At 44.3% G+C, this 21544-nt stretch overlaps 1 protein-coding gene across 4 annotated transcripts in view; it reads right to left on the bottom strand.

Annotated features, from left to right (window-relative positions):
• LOC105563157 (sn1-specific diacylglycerol lipase alpha) overlaps positions 1-21544 on the bottom strand; it is a 56067-nt gene that overhangs the window by 1829 nt on the left and 32694 nt on the right. For 2 of the 4 annotated variants that reach the window (XM_012014522.1, XM_012014523.1), the window contains exons 2-15: positions 19567-19778; positions 17238-17339; positions 16617-16803; positions 15984-16068; positions 15023-15351; positions 13474-13675; positions 12350-12538; positions 11219-11509; positions 10913-11142; positions 10718-10741; positions 9331-9463; positions 5348-5550; positions 506-862; positions 46-211 (exon numbers count right to left, since the gene is read on the bottom strand). In XM_012014522.1, the coding sequence (XP_011869912.1) occupies positions 46-211; positions 506-862; positions 5348-5550; positions 9331-9463; positions 10718-10741; positions 10913-11142; positions 11219-11509; positions 12350-12538; positions 13474-13675; positions 15023-15351; positions 15984-16068; positions 16617-16803; positions 17238-17339; positions 19567-19778 (2710 nt within the window). Of the gene's footprint in view, positions 1-45; positions 212-505; positions 863-5347; positions 5551-9330; positions 9464-10717; positions 10742-10912; positions 11143-11218; positions 11510-12349; positions 12539-13473; positions 13676-15022; positions 15352-15983; positions 16069-16616; positions 16804-17237; positions 17340-19566; positions 19801-21544 lie in introns of all 4 variants that reach the window. The other 2 variants (XM_012014520.1, XM_012014521.1) reach the window with 2 other exon arrangements.

Below are 21544 nucleotides of genomic sequence, written 5' to 3'. Positions count from 1 at the left end.
GCAGACGGTCGAAATTATTTTTGTCGGAAGGTAACTGGCTTCTACCTTCGCCTCGAAGAAATCCACGCTGGAACCGTCGTTCTCCTCGTTGAACTCCACTTGGACGCGATGCGAGGTATGGGAGGCTCTCGAGGAGTGCGAAGACGTGTGGGACGACGAGTTTTCCGACAAATCGTCCCTGCAACACGCTGCCGTGCACGTCCGTTGTTCTCTGAAATATTTGTCATATACATATATGTACATTTGTATGGCATGTACAATGTATGTACAAGTTCTTGCGAGAGTTCAAGACTTAGGCGGAGCCATCCAAACATTTCTTTAACTGAATTAAATAGCCCTGCCTCACCCTATACAGACAAGTATTCCACTGACGGAATTAAAAACAATCTTCGAGTGCGAGTGACTCGCTTGCACGTTGTATCATTCAAAAGTCTCTCCCTTATATATATCAGGCAAGTTAAATTGTTTAGTTTTAGTCTTTAGGTCCAGGGACAAAGATATCCACCTCCTAGCGGTAACGGAGTCCCGTCGTCTCGGGACCGGCGGCGGAAGACCAGCTGCAGCCAGGCTCCTGGCGCTCTCGTAGCTCGCCTCGCTGTTGCCGCTGCTGCTGCCGTTGTTACTGCCTCCCGCGTGCTCCCCCGTCCTCATGAAGTAGTTCTTCGCCGAGAGCATCGCGTAGTGCAGATTATTCTTCAGGTCGTCCGCCGCCGTCGACAAGTTTCCCGGGATCTTCGGGGTGCGTCGCATCGGCCTGGGCACCGGTACCACCGGTGACGGCGGACTGCTCGTCGATGCCTCCGACAGCGTCTCCGGCGTGGCCAGGGGTGCCGTGCGCGTCGGATCGTCCCAACGACTCGGTCTTCTCGTCGGCAAAAAAAAGAAAGCTGGTGAATTTCGTCCGCGAGGCTTTGCCTGCAGATTCAAGGTCCAGGCGACACAAACGTCCTCGTGAACCTTGTGTCGTTTGGAAACACTTCCTGCGCGACCGTGATCTTTTGGGATTCATGATTAATCGTGTCGGTGCGACGACAACCTTGAGGGTGCATCGATATCATGGCTCGGTGAGGATTCGGATCTAAGCGAGAGAAGCGAGAGTGTGAACGAGAGCGTGAAATGAAATTGCTAGATCTGAGTGAAAAGCGGGTGCGATGATTGACTCATCCTCCTGCATTCCTTGATATTTCTCTCATCAATGATTCCTGCAGTCGAACGGTTATCCTACTCATTCTCATTCGGATATTCCTTACAATTCGCTACATTTTCTCGGAAGAATCTACTTTGCCTTTATTGGCAATCTGGATTAACGTATTCCAATGGCATCGACAATCTCGTATCAGCAATCGCATTTCTGTTTTCGTCCGGCAACAAGGGTAGCGTCGTGGTGCCGGCGGTCGCGGTTCAACGTCATCACTTCTATCGCCGCCATCGGTCTCCTCTTCTTCGGAGTTCGCTCCCGCCGTATCCTGATACTAATCTTTCGCGGTCCGGAACGATCCGAAGTGTAAAAAGACCTACTTCTGGACGAAATTCAAAAATTTCAACACTTTCATGATCATTGGAACATACGGGTCTTTTACATTGTACATGGTATATAGTGTCCCACTTAAAAAAATAACAAAAAAAGGGTTGAAGACCATTCCCAGCGAGAAATGACTCGTCGACCGATGTCGAATCGACGTCGACACCGAGAAATTGAAGTCGAGTCGACATCGATCGACGAATCATTTCTCACTGGGGGTTTCCGCGTGTCTATATCCCGTCCCAAAATAGACTGACATTACAATATACCCGAGCTCTGATCGTTCGCGCTGCCGGACCGCGAAGGGTTCTAAAGTGGTTCAACGTCCTTACGGTTTGCCGTCTTCCGGCCTGGGCGTGTTGAGCAGCTCGCTGGCGAGGCTGATGTACTCCCACGGGATACCCCGGGAGTCGACGCTGAGCTCGCGACCGGCCTGCGGCATGTCCGTCGGGCTCTGCAACGACGTGAAGCTCGTCTCCAGGCAGAGCCGGTGCGGCGGCGTGCCGGCCAGGTTGCCCAATTGATACCTGACCGGGCTGGACGGCGACAGCAGGGCCCGCATTTCCTGCTCCTGCAGCTCCAGCTCCTGGACCTCGATGGACGCGTGATGCTCGCGCGCCGTCTCCGACGACGCCTCCGTCGAGGACGCGTGCCCGGACGCTGTCAGTCGCTGCGGCTTCGCCGGCCCCAGAGTAGTCACAACCTGGCACGACGCGAGCCACGGACGTGTAGGGGGATGTATAGTCGTGTCTCACGTTACGAGGGTGTCGCGAAACTACAGGTACAAATCATCGTCCGCGAATTCCTCGAGCTAGGGTCACCCATGGCTAAAGGTCTCGCCAAGTCTCTCCCGGTTCAATTTTCTATGCCTTGAATCGCTTGATAATCAAATGTCACGCGAGGATTAAAACGCGAAGTTATCTCGTAGAAAAAGAGCAAGGATTCGTTATTGATTTGCCATTTTAACGTTGATATCTTTGTAAGTGTAAGTCTCTTAATGTCCTCTTAAGAGATTCTCGTATTCTCTTGAGAATAAAACGAGTAAGGATGCGCGCCGTTTATGTCGATTTGCAAGAAACGATTCATTTCGATTCATTTCGTAGGACTCCTCCATTTCCAAAACTATATTGTGATTTTAACGTTCAAATTTTGTACCTATAATTTGTTGACACCATATAGATCTTCATTGATCTCGAATTATTATACGACATACTTGGCGTTTTAATTGTATTTTTCAATAAACGATTCGACTTATCCATCAGTTCTCTTTCATTGCTACGTTAATTTATCGTCTAAATACTGTCGTATCTACACGGGGAGAGAATTTTCTCTTAAAATTTACCCTGAAAATCGTGCAATCGTGGGACAATATGGCATTTTGAAAAACTTATGGGAGTCTTTTGAAATTCTTACATACACATTCCACTAGTAAAATGTATACTAAGTACAATTACTAGTGACATGTACATAAAGAAAAATGTAGCTGCCGTAGCTGAAAACTGCACGTGGCAATTAAATTTCAGTTGACAGCAAACCGTTTGCTGCGGTTTAGAAATTTACAGTTATGGCAAAATATTTTCAGCACGCCATGATTAGCTACGGTAGTGACAATTTTTTTTCAGCGCATGGTGAAATTTCGAAAAAACTCATAAAATTATTCGAAATGCCATGTTCCACGATTACATGATTTTCAGGATAAATTTTAAGAAAGAATTCTCTCCGTGTGTTATCTTCCAAGAGAGAAATTCTTCATCGTAAGCCGGGCACAGATATCTTTATCAAGACTTATCATGTTTATCGAGCTTTCGAGAGCAATTCCGCGACATTTTCCATATCCATCGCATCGGAGATGGCCAATATCCGCGTTTCGACCGCAAATCAACGTGAACGGTCAATTTGCGTAATAGAGCCGGAAGTAACCGCGAAATATTTAACGCCGATAATGAGAAGGCGGATGAAGCCGCAAAGCGGAAGTTCGGGACGGGATGTTTATTCCCCCGTCTCGCCGGGAGCGTAAATTCTCTCAATCGCGCGAGATCTCGACTCTTCTTCCTCTCTTCGCACAGAAGAATGCCGCTTTATCCGCCTAACAATTCCGACGCGTTTGCGCTCCATTCGACAAGAATTGTCGCTTTACTCCAATTTCCCTTTTACGGCAATGAAGTTAATCTTCCACGTCGCGTCAACGGAGAGTCTTTTTGAAAAGATTTTAAGCCGAGCTCTCTCTCTCGTTAGCTCTGCCCAGCCGACGATCAAAGCGTCACTATTCATCCTACGAATCTATTTCGAATGAACTTGAGTTTTTGAAAGAGAGGATGCGTCGCGCGGATTTTTTAAAAATTGTTCCAATTTTATAGGCGACATATTTGCCGTATAGAAATTAGCGAGCATTTAGAGGCTCTTTGGTGAAAAGGATTTTACCTTTGGTGAAGAGGATTACATTTTTTCTCGCACGTTATATCATATAATGTTGCTACTAGAACAACTAACTACGTGTTCTCCTCTTTGTACCTAACGAAAAACGGATCTTTCATTAAAAAACGACGAGACGTTTGTATCGTAAGAATTTAACTGGCAATCGTCCTTTTCTGTGTTTAAGCTCGTGACAAATAGCGATTGCGGAGTTTTTTGAAATTTTACTAGTAAAATGCATGGTAAAATTTCCAAAAACTCTTACAACGTTCTTCAAAATGCCACGTTGTCCCATGATTTTCCGGATAAACTTTAAGAGAGAATTCTCTCCGCGTACTTGCGCGACAAAACCGCGTTTGTCGTATTACTCAATAACGGATCGTCTAATTCACGCACCACCTCCTATAACAATTACCCTTGCAAACATCAATCTCGACGCTACTTCCTACTGTTGTCAATCACACCTGCTCGATAATAGTTGCCAGCATGCAAACCAGACGATAACTCTCGCCAAAATCTATTCTAGGATCAGGCCAATCGACTCTAGTCGAGTGCCGAGTGCACAATGAAGACGATATCATCAGTCAGTGCATGATGCGCATGCATTTACGTGTATGTATGCGTGTGTGTATATGCGTTTCACGTGATACCGTTCTTGATCTATGGACGATCAGCGTTGCGTCAGGAAGTGCTTACCCCTTTTGCCGGAGCGCAATCGAATAATCAAATCTCGGCCCGAAACCGACCGACGGAATTTCGATTCCGCGGATATTTCAATTCGATTAACATTTTACGTACGTAAATTCCCGGAGGACGATGACGCGATCCGACTGTTCCATGTAGCAAGCGAATATAATACAATATATTCCGGTTTGACCCCATTAACCACAGAACAGTCACGATTTCAATCTAATATCCGCAAAATATCCCAGCTGGACTCCGCAATATTTCAACATTTATTTTAATATCCTCTAAGCAGAAACGTCTAGAGTATATCGTTAATAATAAAAAGTGAGACTTAAAATACGTCAAATTTCCACATGCAAAAATTTACACGTTTCCTTGCGACGAGAAACGAAACGGCATCTCGTTCTCCAAATATACGTACCGTATTATTTTAACCGTACAAAATTAAATTATTCGTGTCGCAGGTGTGTAACGGACATTTCTTTGGAATCGAGGGAGGGATGATTTAGTCCTGCGCGACACGTCGCGAGTAAAACGACGCGGCAGAGATCGAGAGTGGAAAATGGGGCGTTAAATATACCTGCGAGAGCCGCCCCTCGGGCACATTTATCCTCGTTTGCACACGGATCAATCCTGTACATTGGAAAATTCTCGGGGGACATATCCGCGGGTATATGATATTTCACCAGGTGAGGTGTTCGAGCCCCGGGTCAAGCCTCCAAGTACCTTGTGTCGTGGCGCGAGGAGGGCGCGGTAGCGCGGACGTCCGGTGTACCCCGATGGTGGAGCGCCACGATGTTTGGCTGGTGATCGAGGGGATGTCCCCTGAACTCGGTCGACGCCGTGTCTATCACCGCGATGGCCGCAACAGCATCGGTCTCCGTCGCTGACACCGCTTCTGCGCAGCCCCGATCTCTGCACGCCAACACCTAATCCACATCGCAGCCACCCTCAGCCACCCCGCTTTACGCTCGTCTCACCGCTCGTCTCGCTTAGCGCGGCCGGTTTTCTTCGCGGACTGATTCCTCCAAGTACGTTTCGCAGGACTTCGGGATATCGGCCTTGTGCTAATCGACGCGCCAGATATTTGCCCGCGGTTTCAAGACGAGAGAGACAACAAAGCGCCGGATGTCGACGTGGGTCGCTCGACACGGCGAGCTAATTAAGTAATGACCGCGTTCCTCGTGCTCGCCCCGAACGCATCGGCATTGTTAGCAATCTCGCGATTGCACACCTGCTCTTTTCCCGAAAACGCCTGCTAATCGAGCCGATGGACGATCGGGGCTCGATTAGGATCAATAAACATCAACTTCCCTCTCGCTGTAGGTCTAAGATGGCGATAACGCGATAAAGGGGCCGTTGTTGCAACGCTTGCGCGATTTAATCGCCTAACTTCGTAATAATTTAACTTCCCGCACCTATTTCGGAGTAAAATTGCGAGTTTTGTCGGTATCGCGAAGATCGTATCTAATTCTCCTGCCGGAATTTCAATTTAAACTTGGTTAAAACGATCGAACACCCCCAATGCAAGAATCACGTTCGTTTCGGCAATTTGCGTTCCTCCATTTGACGGTTTATTACAAATTCTTTTCCAATATACACTTTAAACTTCACTTGTTTGAAAAACTAAAACTGTTTAATCAGGTCCATGCGTATTTACCGCTAAATGTACAACACTACGATCCAATGTTGGCAGAGCAGGCTACAAAGCTGACTACAGCAAAGAAATACGAGACAAAAGTTGTAAACATATTAATAAAACGAGTAAATTGCAGAATGGCAAAAATAGCAGCTACGTGACGCAACTTAAAATAATTGATGGCCGCAAATAGAGTGTCATTAATAATGCTCGATATTTGACGACGCGTGAAGACGCTCAATACTGCGGAGATTGAGATTGGAAAAGAATATACAAATATTTCATACACATACGTACGACATATACATATGTATAAATGTGACATGCAATCCTATTTGTTCGGAATTCTTTTATTTTATATTTTGCTTTTAATTCCAAGCGAGTTGATACGCCAAAAATTAAAAAGCTGTTAGAAAGACTCGATAAATGAACCACGTTGTTCCTGCGGCAGAAAATATTGTATTAATTTAAAAATATATATATGTACATATCGCAAATTATACAGAATAACAAAGTTGTTACAGAAATCATGTGCGCTCACAAAACGACAAAAGTATAAAACTTCCACTTTACTTTCGTGAATTTTTCGCAATGGACGTTGTAAAAAAATATACTGACTTCATATTATCGTCGTATATTCGGCACTAAATACGATCGTCCGTATCTCGCATTGAAATCATGCGAATTCCAAAATGGACAAACATTATATAAAGTCAATTTGGACAATCGTTTTCAACGTGACGAGAATACGAAATATTGCTTGTACAAAAGCGTACACACACACACGCGTGCCTCCGTGTTTCAGTTTGCACTCTAAATTTTAGTCGTTTTGCGTGGAACAAGCAAAAGAGAAGGACAACGGAGAAAGAGTGAAAGTGAGGAAGAATACAAGTCGATCTCGTACGAGAAACGTAGGGGGACAATACGCATCTTTCGTTTAACAAACGAACCAATAGCGGCCAACTCCTGTGTATCAAATGAAATTAATTATAAAAACATGTTACAAAAGTGTGAGATATCGTGAAAAAAAGAAAACTTCTATTAAAAATAGACAATTCTTATTATATAACTAATAGTCTTGCGATTAAATGATATCAATTAATAATTATTAATTGCATGACAATTGTTTGTTATAGTGTTTGCCTGTAACAAATATTGCTGAAATATTTTTAGCGCTCTACCGCACGTGTGAATCTAAAAAATATAGAACGCAGCACTGGGAAAAATTTTCATTGGATAAACCAATTAAATAGCGTTTCCGACGGCTATTCTTTTCGATTACGTTTTCCGATTAAATTATGCACACATCCGATGAAATTTGATCGAAAAACCGACCACACTTTTCGTCGGATATACAATTTAATCGGATATATCCGCTTGTTATAATGTAATTGGATTATACGATTATATTTAATCGGACATTTTTCTCAGTGAACGTATGTGTATGCAAGAGAAAATCAAGATACCTTTCCTACAGTAATCAATAGGATTCTAACTGTTCGTGTCACGTAAAGCAAAATAATTTGTACGTAAAAATTAGTGTTTCTCATGTAAGGGCATCGCGTGCAGACGATAGCGCATTCATATGCCGCTGGTTGGCCACTATTCGACACAGAACGATAGTGTCATGCGATGTACGAAAGCATGCACGTCAGTCGTGTTACTCTACTTAGGCGGATGTTAGGAGTAATAAGTACAAGAATATTCAGCGAGCGCAAGTCGCACCAAGTAGCCATGTCGTCGAAATGACTAAGGTGTCCGCGATATCGAAAGCGAATAATTGCGAGTCCTTCAATCAGTAATCACGATAGCGAGCTCAGTGGCACCATCCAAGCCAAAAAGATCGAGAATTTTTTCCTTCTCTTCCCGGAATCTTTCTCCAATTTTTCCTCACATTTCGAGATATATCGATCCTAATAACTGCCGATTTCACCGTCCAAAAAGTGAGCCGCGAACACCTCGTTATCATCGATTACTGTGTCGACCCTGCAAAATTTCCATGCGCCCCTTAATCCTAGCAACACAGACTTGAATCTAAGAAGTCCGAACAAAATTTCAAACGGTTGATTAAAAAAAGTTACGTAAATTGGTCCGTTGATTAACGACTCCATCGAAGTCTGAATTCGTCCGAGAGGGAGCAAAACATCGGAAGATATTTCAACGGCCGTCGGAGAAACAGCCAGATTGTCAAATCCAATCGGAACTTGGAAGGAGGACTTTTCCTAAATCTGTCCTGCTAGGCGCCTTTGACTGAATTTTTATACATCATCTCTACGTCGAGTTGTATTCGTATAATTGTGTGTATAATGACACAACGATCGTTCCAAAGCACAGTAATGTACACTTGCGGTGAACGCAACTAAACAGCTCCGAGTAACGAAAGCGAGAAACAATATGACGCTAAATAATAATAAATTACGCTAGACAAATTACCCGAATCTACAGCTACATATGCTCTACGCTACTGCAAGTATAAAATCAAATAAATAACCACGCGGATAGAAATGCGCCTCGAGGCTCCTCCCTTGTTTGCGACCAGCGAAATAATAAATACGTTCTACAGCTACGATCTAGCGAGTGATTCCCCGCAAGTCGGGCCACTCGTCGGGCGTCCTAACCGAAGACAATCTGATATATAATATCACTCAAGGTGTCCTCCAATACGCGCGATTATCCCGCGAATCGCGAATCTAATTTCCGTAACGGATCGAGATGAGAATAATTCGCCGTTAAAATTAGGACTCGTGACTTGCGGGACGTTTCCGCGTGCGTCCCGCGGAGGCTGTCAACGCGATTCCGGTAGCGTCTCTTTGCGCTCGTGCACCTCCACGTCGACGACGATCGACGTGCAATCGACACCCGGGCGAATGCGCGCGCGATCGACACCGTTAGCGGACTGTTCTGCGGTCCTGGTTATCCGATCCCGCTGGACCACCTCGCTGGGGATGTCGGACCCATCGGCGGTCTCCTCTAAGGGCTCGTAATGCCCCGGTTTCACCGACGGGGTTCGGCTCAGCGGTGCCTGCGACCGCCTTACTTGCTGCCGTACGACGCACGCGTCCCTGCTTACCTTGTTCAGCGCGCGTAACATGTTATCCGGCATGTGGTCCTGTATCATCACCGGGCTGATGAGCACCTCGTCGAAGTCGCATGGACCGGCCCACAGTGCCTGGTACACCGGCTCGCGCTTGTTCAACACTTGTCTGGAATTCAAGGTGAAAGAACGCCTTTGAGCCAACCGCGGATCCCCTAAATTCGTATGAGACCTGCACTCTTGGGTGTATCGTTTATTTCTGTTACGAGTTCTTTACCGACACTCTGTAGCTGCTTCTTGACGAAGCGGCGAGATTCCTTTATCTCTTATTCACCAGCGGCATAAGTTAGTAAATGTTTTGTGTTTATATTCTTTCTCGCTGTAAGAACTAAATCTTTTATTTAGGACGTTGAAGAAATTTTCATACTTTTAAGACGATCGTGCCAATTTAAGTTATTCTCGACCACCTGTATAAGTTGCGAGAGTGGATAGTAAAAATAACGAAATGCCGTATGTTATTCGTGATGCGACGACTACTTAATTGTTTGCAACAATCGCCAAATTTTGGTACATTCGTAATTAATTCGTACTTAAATATTCGTAATCTTTGGCAAAGCTTTTCTCACATCCTTTTTCTGCTACACGTTAGACTACGCGTCTTTGTACCTTGAATTTTATTACGACAAAAAATTTTGGTTCTAATAAAAATGAGACGTCATGCGTGTGCTAATTTGTTTCCTACAGGAGATCATTTACGATGTGGAAGCATGCAGCCCGATCCACGTAAAGATCGTAATTAAAGGGCTATATTAAACTGAGAGTATAAGACTGTTTTAATAAATCATGATGGATGTACTAAAGCTATAAAAAATTACCACGCCATTTTCCCCTGGCGTAATATTACCCGTGTGGAATATTCTAGTCATGCATATGCATTGAACGTATCCCGAGGAGAATGTATATCAATTCCCGGCAAGAGAAAGAGTCCCTCTTTCCTGACAATCACCGTTGTAAATTAAATTGCATTAATAAATAAACCGTTCGATCAATCTTCGTCTTTAACTTTAAATCCACTGGAAATAAATTGACGAGCCTGCTCTTGTAAAATCTATCGCAAAATTACATGTACGTTCGACTTTTTATGAAATATAAAGATCGTAATTTTGTGTAACAGGATATAAGCGATTTATACGAGAAATAAAATTCCAATACAGGCGGGCATATACATTTTTCTCGAGATATTACAGGTGGAAACCATTACGGGGCGAAATTCTGATATCGAAAGATAGCGGGAGGAAGTAACATCCTACGTAATAAATGTGGGATAAGTATAGGCCCAATAGACGCATGCGGGCAATATCTCCAAAATGCAACAACTCAGAGCAGTAGTCCTGAAAGTGTACAAATTATCTGATAGACATACCTCCAATGAGTCTCATACTTCTGCCTAAAAAAAATACAGGCGCGATTAACTTTTCACTTTTTCCGGCTCGACGGAGCGAGATCGAACTTTTATCTCGCGCGACACAGAATGGAAGCAACTTAGCATCTTACGAGATAATCGAGATCCCCTGTCTTAGTTACGGAGAAATATACGAGTGGTTAAGCTGGTACTCACTCGCCCTTGTTCGGATGATGGCGCACCACGTGTATGATCCGTCCTGGCGGATACAGGGGCCTGTGCAGAGTCAGGGCGATGCTGGAATCGCTGGGTACGATGGTCTGCCCGCGCGCCCGGTCCTTGTCCCGCTGGTATTCGCTGATGCAACCACCGGCCTCCAGGTTGGCCGCCGACGTGGGTGTCGAGCCGCAGCCGCAGCACATCACCGAGCACGCTATTGTCTTCCACTGGAATAATTCGCGGGCAAGCCGATTGCTCAGCTATCGATCCAGGCGTCGTGGCAAGTGTCGGTTCAATTCTTACCTTAGGATCGACGCTTCTTTTTATAGCGTTGATGAGGTCCGCCCGCAGGCTCTCCATCTGTCGAAGTCCGATTCTCGGTACTACGTCCTTGCCCACCACCACGGAGGTGATGAACTCCTGCGTGTACTGCTGGGCGGGCATGCTCAACAGTCCACCGGGTGGCCCGAAGGAGAAGCACATCAGGTCCGGGTAGTCCTGCTTCAGCAGAATCGCGAGGATCGCCGCCGTGCCAGCGCCCAGCGAGTGCCCCACCAGGGTCAGCCCGAACTGGTGCGTGCCCCTGGAGGAATTCTGCGGCGAAATTCGACCAAAATCCCAAGCCCTTCTCAATCAGAGTCCCACAGTCTTCCTCCGTTATTTTACATAAGCTCTTTTTCGGCTCTCCAAGAAATTTAATTGCCAAAATATCCAATGCCAACGCTCGGCATGTCTTCAGAATTTAATTTCCCAAGTATATACGACAAATACAACGGATACAAAATCCGAACGTTACGCGTTACATTTTGATACGACTAGTTCTTATCGAAACTTTATTTTACATATGTTTGATATAAGTTGCCATGCAGTTTTAGATTTTGATCAAACAAATGTTCAGTTTTGTCTCCGTCTATTCCCGGCGGAGTTGCGCGATAAATACATGCGGTGTACACGCGCGACTGGATTGTTTATTCACATGGCACGTTTATGTACGGAACCAAAAGATTTAACTAAGCCCGAAATGAAATACACTCAACGATACGCTGCATGGCGGATTAAATCCGCGATGAAAAGGTTACTGGCACATCTCGCCACAAGCAAAAGCGTGTGGATGACCTGGATGGTAAATTTTCGCGATGTATATTCAGGAGGAATCGATGAGAGGGAGCGATTTATTTTTTATCGTGTAAAAAGGGAGGACGCCGTTAAGGGCCGAGGGCAAATGCAATAACTTCGTGTTTTATTTTTCAACGTTGAACGTAAAATTTTTTATATATTACGTTATACGTGCGTCAAATTTACGCGCTTACGTTCGTTGTTCCATTATCGGTTATCATGCAAATAGCGAGATAGCGCCGACAACTATTTCGAGGATATCGTCCATTTCGATAACGAGCGACGAGGGCTCGATTCATTTGCACGTAATGCACCTACCTTTGCACGAGCTAGCGCGATAATGTCCTCCTCCTGCAGCTTCTTGCGTATATATTCGGCGGCCTGCACCATCCCCTTGTGTCCGAACCAGTCCTCCCTCGGCGGTGACAAAGGCAGCACCTCACCCTCGGCGTTCAGGTCCGTGAGTACGTCCTTCATGCTCAGGGTCCCTCGTATGCTGATCACGATCTATATACACGTGTGCAAAGAAAACGCATGATCAAAGCGCAGGAGAAGAGAGAAAATGCGAAAGTCAATAGCAGGGTGTCCAGCAAAGTCAATGAAAAAAATTCCCTCACTTTTTCAGGTTTTCCAGGTGCCGGAATTAAATTTGTCCCTTTCACTATTTTCAAGATGCATAATTTGCGTACATCTGTATGGTAAATCAAGTAAATGCTAAATGACCAAGTCCTTGAAATATTTTTCCCCGGGACACAAAAGTCCGGAATTTAAAGAGGTCAAAATTTAAATTGAAGCAATTATACCATCTATGTATAATACATTGTGTAATAGAAATCCAGATAAACCGTAAAATTCCCTGACAATTCCCGGTTTTCCAGATTTTCCTGACCACTGGACACCCTGAATAATAATTCTGTAGAAAGATGTCGAATTTCAGAGATGTTAAAATAATATAATAGCTCTCGATGACGGTAATATTGAAAAGGTAAGATCGACTCCGATAATAAAATTAAAAGGGGCAAAGGAACAGGCAATAGCAATCAACACAAGAAGTTTCGTGTGAAATATACATAGTTTAATACATAGGCAAACCGGTTTGCCCAAACCGTTCTGAATAGTTACACATTTTTTATTTACTGTATTAACCTACATATATTTTACCCACAACTTCTTGTGTTGACTCCTATTGCCTGTTCCCTTGCCCTTTTTGATACGGAAAGTTGGGGCATTCGTTAATTAGCTCTTTGTGCTCCCGAGGAAAATGAAATTAATACCCTGATCGCAATTACCATCTTACAGCTGATTCTATCAAGTACCGCTTTACCGTTAATCCAAGTATCGATAGAGAGTAACTCTCGCTTCTTTGTTTAAAGAGCTAATGCAGCTTTGCGGCGATTAACGAACGATAAACCCGAGATAAACCACGGTCGACAGCGACAAACCTTTCTCTTCGTGTAGTCGAGCGCGACGAAGAACGGCGTCTCGCCAACGTCGACGTGGAAGGTCGCGTAGACGACTTCGATCTCCCCCAAGTCGAGCATTCTGCTCAGGGCGGCGTAATTGCATCGGCAGCAATTGTCCTCGACGATCGTCGCCGTGTCCTCGTGACGAGTGCCGCACGGGAGGCAGTAACAGCATTGCAATCTGCCGCGTGGAGCACAAGATAAACAAGATAAAGCGGAGGCAGCGTTGTGGTCCAATGTATCTACGTGGTCGCGGATGAAACGTCACGGAGAGAAACAGGCGTGTCACGCCGTATATACGCAAAAATACTGACGCGACGAAAAATCCAGCACACGGTACTTTTTAAGCCAACAACTCTTTCGGGATTGACTCGATTATGCGTACCGGTTTCGTTTTATTCTACAATGTCGCGCCTCGCAGATGTTTCAATGTATAATTGACTTTAAGTACAGGTGATTCCTAACTCGTAAAAGTAATAATACTGAAGACCGAAACTTTAAAATACATTTTAATTTATTGTTCTACTTTATCGGCTTCCTTGCGTTTAAATACTTGACACCACCGAACATCCAGTGGCTGGCTCTCGTTGCCTCAGTATCTCATTTCTATGATACTTTTTGCAAAATTTTTGCATAACAATTGTAAAACGGGTACGGAGACTTTTCATTATTGTGCACACTCACAAAAATATTAGCAAGTTAATATTTTAAATATAAATTTAAACGAGTAAATTTTCCCCTTTCATAAAAAAAACGTATACCAGGTCTGGCAGCCGACTCGAGTTAGGAATCCGAGGGTTAATATCTTTTAACTCTTCTTCTCATCATTCCTCGCTCGCGCCTCTTGAAGATATTTTCCTGTGTATTTTCTTATATCGCAGTTTTCCTCTATATGCTTACGTCGCAATAAACTCAAAATTTACAATATACCTGTACAAGATGAGTTTCATACTGTTGCGAGATATGAAAAATAAAACGACGTTTGTGAACACTCAAACGCTGGAATATTCTCAACATTATCGAAAGTAAAGTATTATTTTTAAAAGCGAGCTTATTGTCAACTGGCAAATTTTATTGCATTCGTTGCAACGTTTCGACCTTACTGCAGGTCCTTTTCAAGCAACAATACCGCAAATCAATAAAATATAAGAGATTAAAATTATTAACTGGTCATCTAGCAAAAAGAAAAGAAAGTAAATTAACGAACCAGCTAAGAAAACGAGGAAAATTCGTGGACAAGTAAGTCATCGTCATCCGTGAGATAGAGTCGAAAGAAACGAAAATAAGCGCGCGTCCGAACATCACCGAGGTTCGATCTCAACTGATTCGTAGGTAACGTTCGAAAATTTTTTTTATTCTGTAAAATATGTTGTACGCGATTTGTGAATTCGCAACGAAACTGTGTCGCGAAAGGAAATTCGCTTTCGACAAGTGATCTTTTGAGACGAGAAATCTTACTTGCCGTCAGATTGTACTTATCTAAGGACGCGCGTTATATGATAATATGGCAAGCTCGCCACGGAATTACCTGGTGCATAACTGACAGAGTTGAGTGGAGGGATCGACGAGGAACATGGGCCAGCCGTAGGCGGCGAGGGCAAAATGCATGTAGTGGATGGCCAACTGGAAGTGACCCAGGTCGCCGTCCTCCGTCAGGGACAGGAACTTTGTGCGCGGAGTGACCGGCACTCCCGACAGGAACTCGTACGTGTCGTTCTTGCGCTGCTTAACTATCAACTCGCGCTCGATTTTTTGGAACTTCCTGAGCAGCACCAGACCGGCCACCACGTCCGACGGCACGACGTCCAGGTCGCGGAAGAAGTCGCTCAGCAGCCGGGCGATGTCGGCGAAGGAGTTCTGCGAACAGCATCGTTCTTCCTGTCAGAATAAAATTCGCGAACGAGTCTCTTCGTTGAAAACCGAAATAAATTTTCTCTCAAATTCAATTTAACCTCGCGCCGCCTCCGCACCTTCTCTGCAATGTCTACTCCAATTTTCTCTATTCGATCTTAAAATTACAAATACCTTTCTTGTTTTCTTAAATTAAGATTTTCACTGTAAAAACGTAATTCTATGTCACTGATATTTTCGATTTATTGCCCGGTCTATTATTATACAGAGAAAAGTCCCGCATTATAAAGTAGGCTAATATGAGACAGCGGAGTTTCTGCTGAATTAATAGGCATCATCTGTTGGTTCCATCATGAATTTATTGCCCTTGGAGTGAAATCTGCTTAGGGGAAAATTTATTATTAGATCGTGTAATCGTTGCGGTAAAAGATTTGCGATTGAATTCGGACGTTGAAAAACTGCTATCTCATATTAGAATCCTATTGCATAATAGAGGTCTCTCATCTAGTAATAATTTTGCGAAGTGCATCCTTAAACAAGATCTCTTTCTAAATGAATTACAGATTCCCTTATATTAGACGTAAAGATTTATCTTTCCAGCTATCTCTTTTGTTAATTAATCTTTTCACATTACTCACTCGATTGCGATCGGAATTACCCATGCAGCAGAACAACAATCTGCACCTATTGTCCCAGCTGTCCTGGTAGGCACGTATGACTTTTCTGCAACACGGGATGCAAATCACGCGTTCAGAACCTTCGGGTGTTCCACTCAAGCACGCTAACGCGAAAATCCCGCGACGGTGGGACGTAAGGTGAGTCAACGACGAGGTCATCGCGGTGAAAAAATCGCAGCACCGCCTGGATATACCCTTAGAAATGAGAGCACGTTTTCCAACGGCTATTTTCCGCCGAATATAATCTCGCTCCTTCGGATGCCGTCCGTTTTCTCAAGTTTTACGTGCAATAAAGCCAGATTCAATGTTAAACGTTTGTTCGTCACCGAGGGCAGAAAATAAATACGAAGATAGAAATATGAGAGGTCGTTTCCTGCCTCTCTTCAGAAAAATACGTGAGAATGTGGAAAGCCCGATATTTTATGCAGTTCGTAATTACGGTGCGCATAAAGGTGCAAAGAGAAAACGTCACGAAAGAAATTCTCTCGCAAAATTGAAGGGGAAGCCACGCTCGTGCCGAAACGCCGAACAGGACGCGACGCGCGGAACGTAATAAAGAAATTGCGATATATTTTCGCGTACAAGACGGCTTACCGTTGTCGCCAATTTCGACTTCTGCTGCCGCTGCGCTTGTAATGCAACCTTGCCCCCCTCGATTCCGCCTCCCTCATGCTGCGCTGATACTTCTTCATCTTCACCCACGACCTGCCAGCGGCGTCGTATGTGCACCAAATGGTCACCATCATCAACGCCAGCAGGCACCAGTTCGATATCACCAAACCTGTTCGGCGCAATTCAAATCGATTTCGCGCTATGCGCCGTGTGTGATTTATGGTGGGAAATTTTGCAAAGTAACATTTTGGCGCAAGAGGAAAGAGGTGACACACATCTTCCGACAATCATTGCCGGAAGAAATGCAAAGGGCGTATGATCACAATGTTGCGATCCACATTTCCAAATTACTCGACGAGAATTCCTACACGTCTTCCTATTTGATTTCAAAATTTTCAGCTTATTTTCGGGTGAGCGAAAGTCAAATACGCGAATCACCGATCTCAATTATCTATCAACCGTTCGACCAGTTTGCGGAGGTGCGGTTCTACTCTCACGTGGCCACACGATGACGTACGTAAAGATGCAGATCCGTCTACGGGTCGATCTGTAAATTCGTAACTACGTTGCGGAAAGACGCAGCCCTCGAACGCGGAAACTTACCCAGCATAACATCTTTAGCTTGGTCCACAGGACAGGTTTGGTAATAACGCACTAGCCAAGTGACACCTGCGCACAGCCATCCGATCTCCACCAGTACCAGGACTGGAAACAAACCCCCATTGAAATCCCGTGTCGTCGTAATCTCATTTTCTTCTTCACTCCGAACGATCCAACGCTCTTAATTATAATCGGCACACGGGAGGATGTTTTAAATAAAAAAAAAAGAGAGAAAATCGCAACGAACGGTCTTGGAGAAACTTCGAAATATCATCTCCCTCCATTATCTCTCGTTTATTGTGTGCTCTTCCACGTCGTTCGAGCTTACGCGAAAGCCTTCTTGTAATAATGAGGAAGTACGTCTGTCAGGCTGACATCGCGGGTGGATAGAAAGATTGAGGCAATCGACGGCACGCAACTTACAAAGGCTTTCTTCGATGCCGCGAAGCTTACAATAACGCGTATCGGCGTCTGCCTTCCGAAGCGGAAACGCACGACCGTGGGGGTGGCGAGCGCGTTTCCGCGGCGAAACAAATACGGTTGACCCAGTTGCGACAATAACCGCGACTGTCGGTTCGAGATCCCGCGCGAATCACCGCGTAGGATTAATAAATGGATTCGAAATGTCTGGTACACCACCGTTGTCGCGTCAAATTTTAATGAGAAAGTAGGAGACAAGAAGCAGCTACACTTTGTTATCCACCTTTATGTGTTCCTCGAGAGAAAAAATTTCTACAATATTCAACATCAAATGTCCGCGCGATTGAGTTATCTTTAAAACTCGGCTACAAAAAGTTTCAATTCGATCAATTTGATGTAGGGCTATGTGGGCCAAAGGCCCGGTTTCACCAAACGTCGCCTAACTTTAATCTTAGTTTAATTCATGTTTGTGTCTTTCTAAAGTGACAGTCGGAAAGAGACAGAGAACGAAGTAAGCTAAGTTTAAAGTCAAGCGACGTTTGCTGAAATCGGGCCTAAGAAATGTACGGCAAAATTTCGAAAAACTCATGAGATTCTTCGACATGCCATGTCTCACGATGACATGATGTTCAGGATGAATTTAAAAAAAATTCTTTCCGTGTAAGTGTGATAAAACCTCAATGTTCATTTCTTCCCCCGTCACGTATAACGTGATTCTTCATACGTGCTTCCACCTTTACCAAGGTCCTCGTCGATCGATGGCCCTAAGCGAAGCAAACAAACTTCTGCTCATCGGTACCCCGGTATCGAGAACCTCGATAAAAATCCCGTGTCGTGGTGCATCAAATAAAGAAATGCACAAAAAATTAAGTCGCACGTAGGAAAAACTAAAAACATACTGAAGTTTCACCTAGTCCCGGGTTTTACACTTAATAATTCGTAACGAGTCGATTAATTTTGTTAGCTTTAAATTTATCAAAGCTATATTATCATTAGGAATAAAGTGCAACGATTCCTTTCGATTAAATGCACTCAAAATTATATTCGAAACCGTAAATAAAATACGATGGCTGGAAAGGTAATTAGGGCCGATTAATTTGACTGCCTAGAACTTGATATCTCTCGTCACTCTATTTACATCAGTTGAATCATAATCGAATTGCGAATTCATCTCGCGCGGATTCCGCGCAATTTAATAACGCGATGAAAAATAAATTACGGAGGGCGAAAAGGCGCGCAAGTAATAGAAACAAAAATGAGGGCACTGCGTATTTTAACGTATATAAGTCAAAACAGCCTCTCGTAACGGGCAAACGTGGAAATTCCAAAAGAAAGCGAGAAACGCTCGGATGTAAAATTAGAACGAAAATGGAAATAGTGCTGGCAGCAAAAAAAAATTAAACCGTGTTCCACGTTTACATACGATACATGACACAACAAGGGACGTTACGTAACGTGCAGCTCGACAAATATTATGAGTGTTGTCAAACCATTTCATCAATACGTTTCATGTTGACGGTCTCTCAATATTGGCCCCCGCGAAAGCGTAATAATATTCCCGACAGGCAACGTCGACGATATCGAGAATAGACGGCGATCGCGAGCGATTAAAAAAGATTCGAATCGCGTATGGAGTGTGACGAAAGTGTTTCTGCTACTCCCGTTATTTCATCTCTGTTTTCTCTTTGCGGAATGGGTTCTCTTGCCGCGGAGGAAGGCAAACGTGACAAAAGGTCAAGATAAAAAGCGTGGAGTAAAAATCGTGAAAAGTTAATGCTTCACTCTAGGGTGAAATGCATTGCCCCCGAGGCGTGGTTTTCGGGTTGTTACCGGATTTGTGTCTTCCTATTCCGCCTGCCAGCGTGCCGATCGAGATGTAGAAGCGCGGATTAACAAGGATAAAGGTACTCACACAGACGGATGTAAAGGATGTACTGCATCGGCGCTCTCGCCGTAGTGTCCAGGATGCTGCCCCTCGTCGCCAGGAAGCAGATGGAGAACTCCACCGCCATGCAGGCCGCGAAGAGACCTTCGTATCCGATCACGTATTCCCACAAGAGAAGAATGCAGGTATCGCTACGATCCCACTCGAGAATCCCCAGTAGAACACCCAACACTGTCAACCTGAGAATCCACGAAGAAGTCCCTTTAAAGCGGATGGAATCCGGTCAGGTAGATGCGCCTAAACCTCTCTCTCGGTGATAAACACAAGCTACAAATACATCTCTCTGGAACCGTACGTGAATTATCAGCGATTTAAACGGCGATCTTCGAACGCACGCAGTCATATATCGAATCTCTTTAGCATGGTCGTGTCACGAGTTTTTCTTTCCGGGCCAGAATGAGTGTTTAAGCCGAGGGGTAAACCGCTGACCAACATCATGTATGTACGTGGGCCAATGCTTACTAATGCCCAGTACAGTGAAAAACAAATTTTCGCTATAGTAGCGATAATCATGGTTTGCTAAAAATATTTTGCTGCCACAACTATACATTTCTGAAGCACAGCAAACGGTTTGCTGTCGCACCTAATAGGCACAGCAGCAAAATATTTAGCTATCGCAACTAAATACTAGCTGTCCATATTTTACAACTGAAATTCGCATGCAGTTTTTAGCTATGGCAGCTACATTTTTATCTTATTTTACCTTTATAATGCCCAAAAAATGTCTAGTAATGGCCAGTAACGACGCAAATTTGCACACCACAATGCCCTCAGTGGTTTACCCCTCGGTTCAAGCACAAAAACCGAAAACTGCGTAAAATCGAGATATACGACCTTGCGAAAGAGGTCAGTCGATATTTCAAGACGCAGCCATTTCATGACAAAATGAACCTCGTTATATAAAAGGTTCAAAGTCAGGAGGGAGAAATAATAATTAAATGTGTAATATGATAAAATTATCCAATGAACGCATCATACTTTCGGATGTCTGCAAAGAGATCGAATGTCTCTTTGCCCAAAGACTTCCGATCATTAGGTAACTTGTGCCATTATGTAATCTATTACGCAACGACGGGGTGGGATATCGAGTTCGTCGTTGACATTAATAATCAGAGTGCGCTTTCAATTACATCATCCACGGCCACGGATTGATAAACGACGGCTAGATAAGGGCGGGACGACCTTTCGCGATTGTTGACGCTTGGAAAGTTTGCACATACGAACTTTGCGAACCGCGACATTTCGCCGCACACATCGTGCGGATCACCCCTTACAGCACGCGCCAGATAGAACTGTTCGGGACGATCGGTGGACCGTGCGATGAATGCAACCGCATGGAACTGCAGCGAGGAGCTTTCAAGCGGTTTGATCAACCGGAAGCTCCATTTAGCGCACGCTAGACAAATGATCTTCGACACGGTGTTTTTTGGCGGTCGAAAAGCTCCCGGGAAAACGCCAAAGAAAATTAATTCCGTGGAGATTAATTCCGTTCTAAAAAAAAAACCAACCACAAAGTATTGCCCGCACATCTCTCCCGCAGATATTGGTAAAGTGAATTTTTACTTTAATCCGTTTATATCAAGGAACTAAAAAAAAACTCGGAGCACACAGATTATTCATAACTGCGAAATCTCTGTTTCAAATACGTTGAAACCAGCGACTGTCTCTCTGTTATCGGAAATGAGACAACGGTGAGCGTCTCCGTACGCCAATGATATTGTATTGTAATAACGAGGGGGAAACCGCTGACCAAAATCTTGTACACCAATGCCCACTAATGCCCAGTGGGCATTACTTTATCTTATTATCTTATTTTATCTTTATAATGCCCAGCAAGGCCTAATGCCCAAAAATTACCCAGTAATGCCCAGTAATGCCGCAAATCTGTACACCAATGCCCACTAATGTTCAGTGGGCATTACTTTATCTTATTATCTTATTTTAT

The sequence above is a fragment of the Vollenhovia emeryi genome, unplaced genomic scaffold, assembly GCF_000949405.1.
Source record: "Vollenhovia emeryi isolate VEMERY1.0 unplaced genomic scaffold, V.emery_V1.0 DF939180.1, whole genome shotgun sequence".
NCBI lineage: Eukaryota > Metazoa > Arthropoda > Insecta > Hymenoptera > Formicidae > Vollenhovia > Vollenhovia emeryi.
This window is presented reverse-complemented; position numbering and strand designations above follow the sequence as displayed.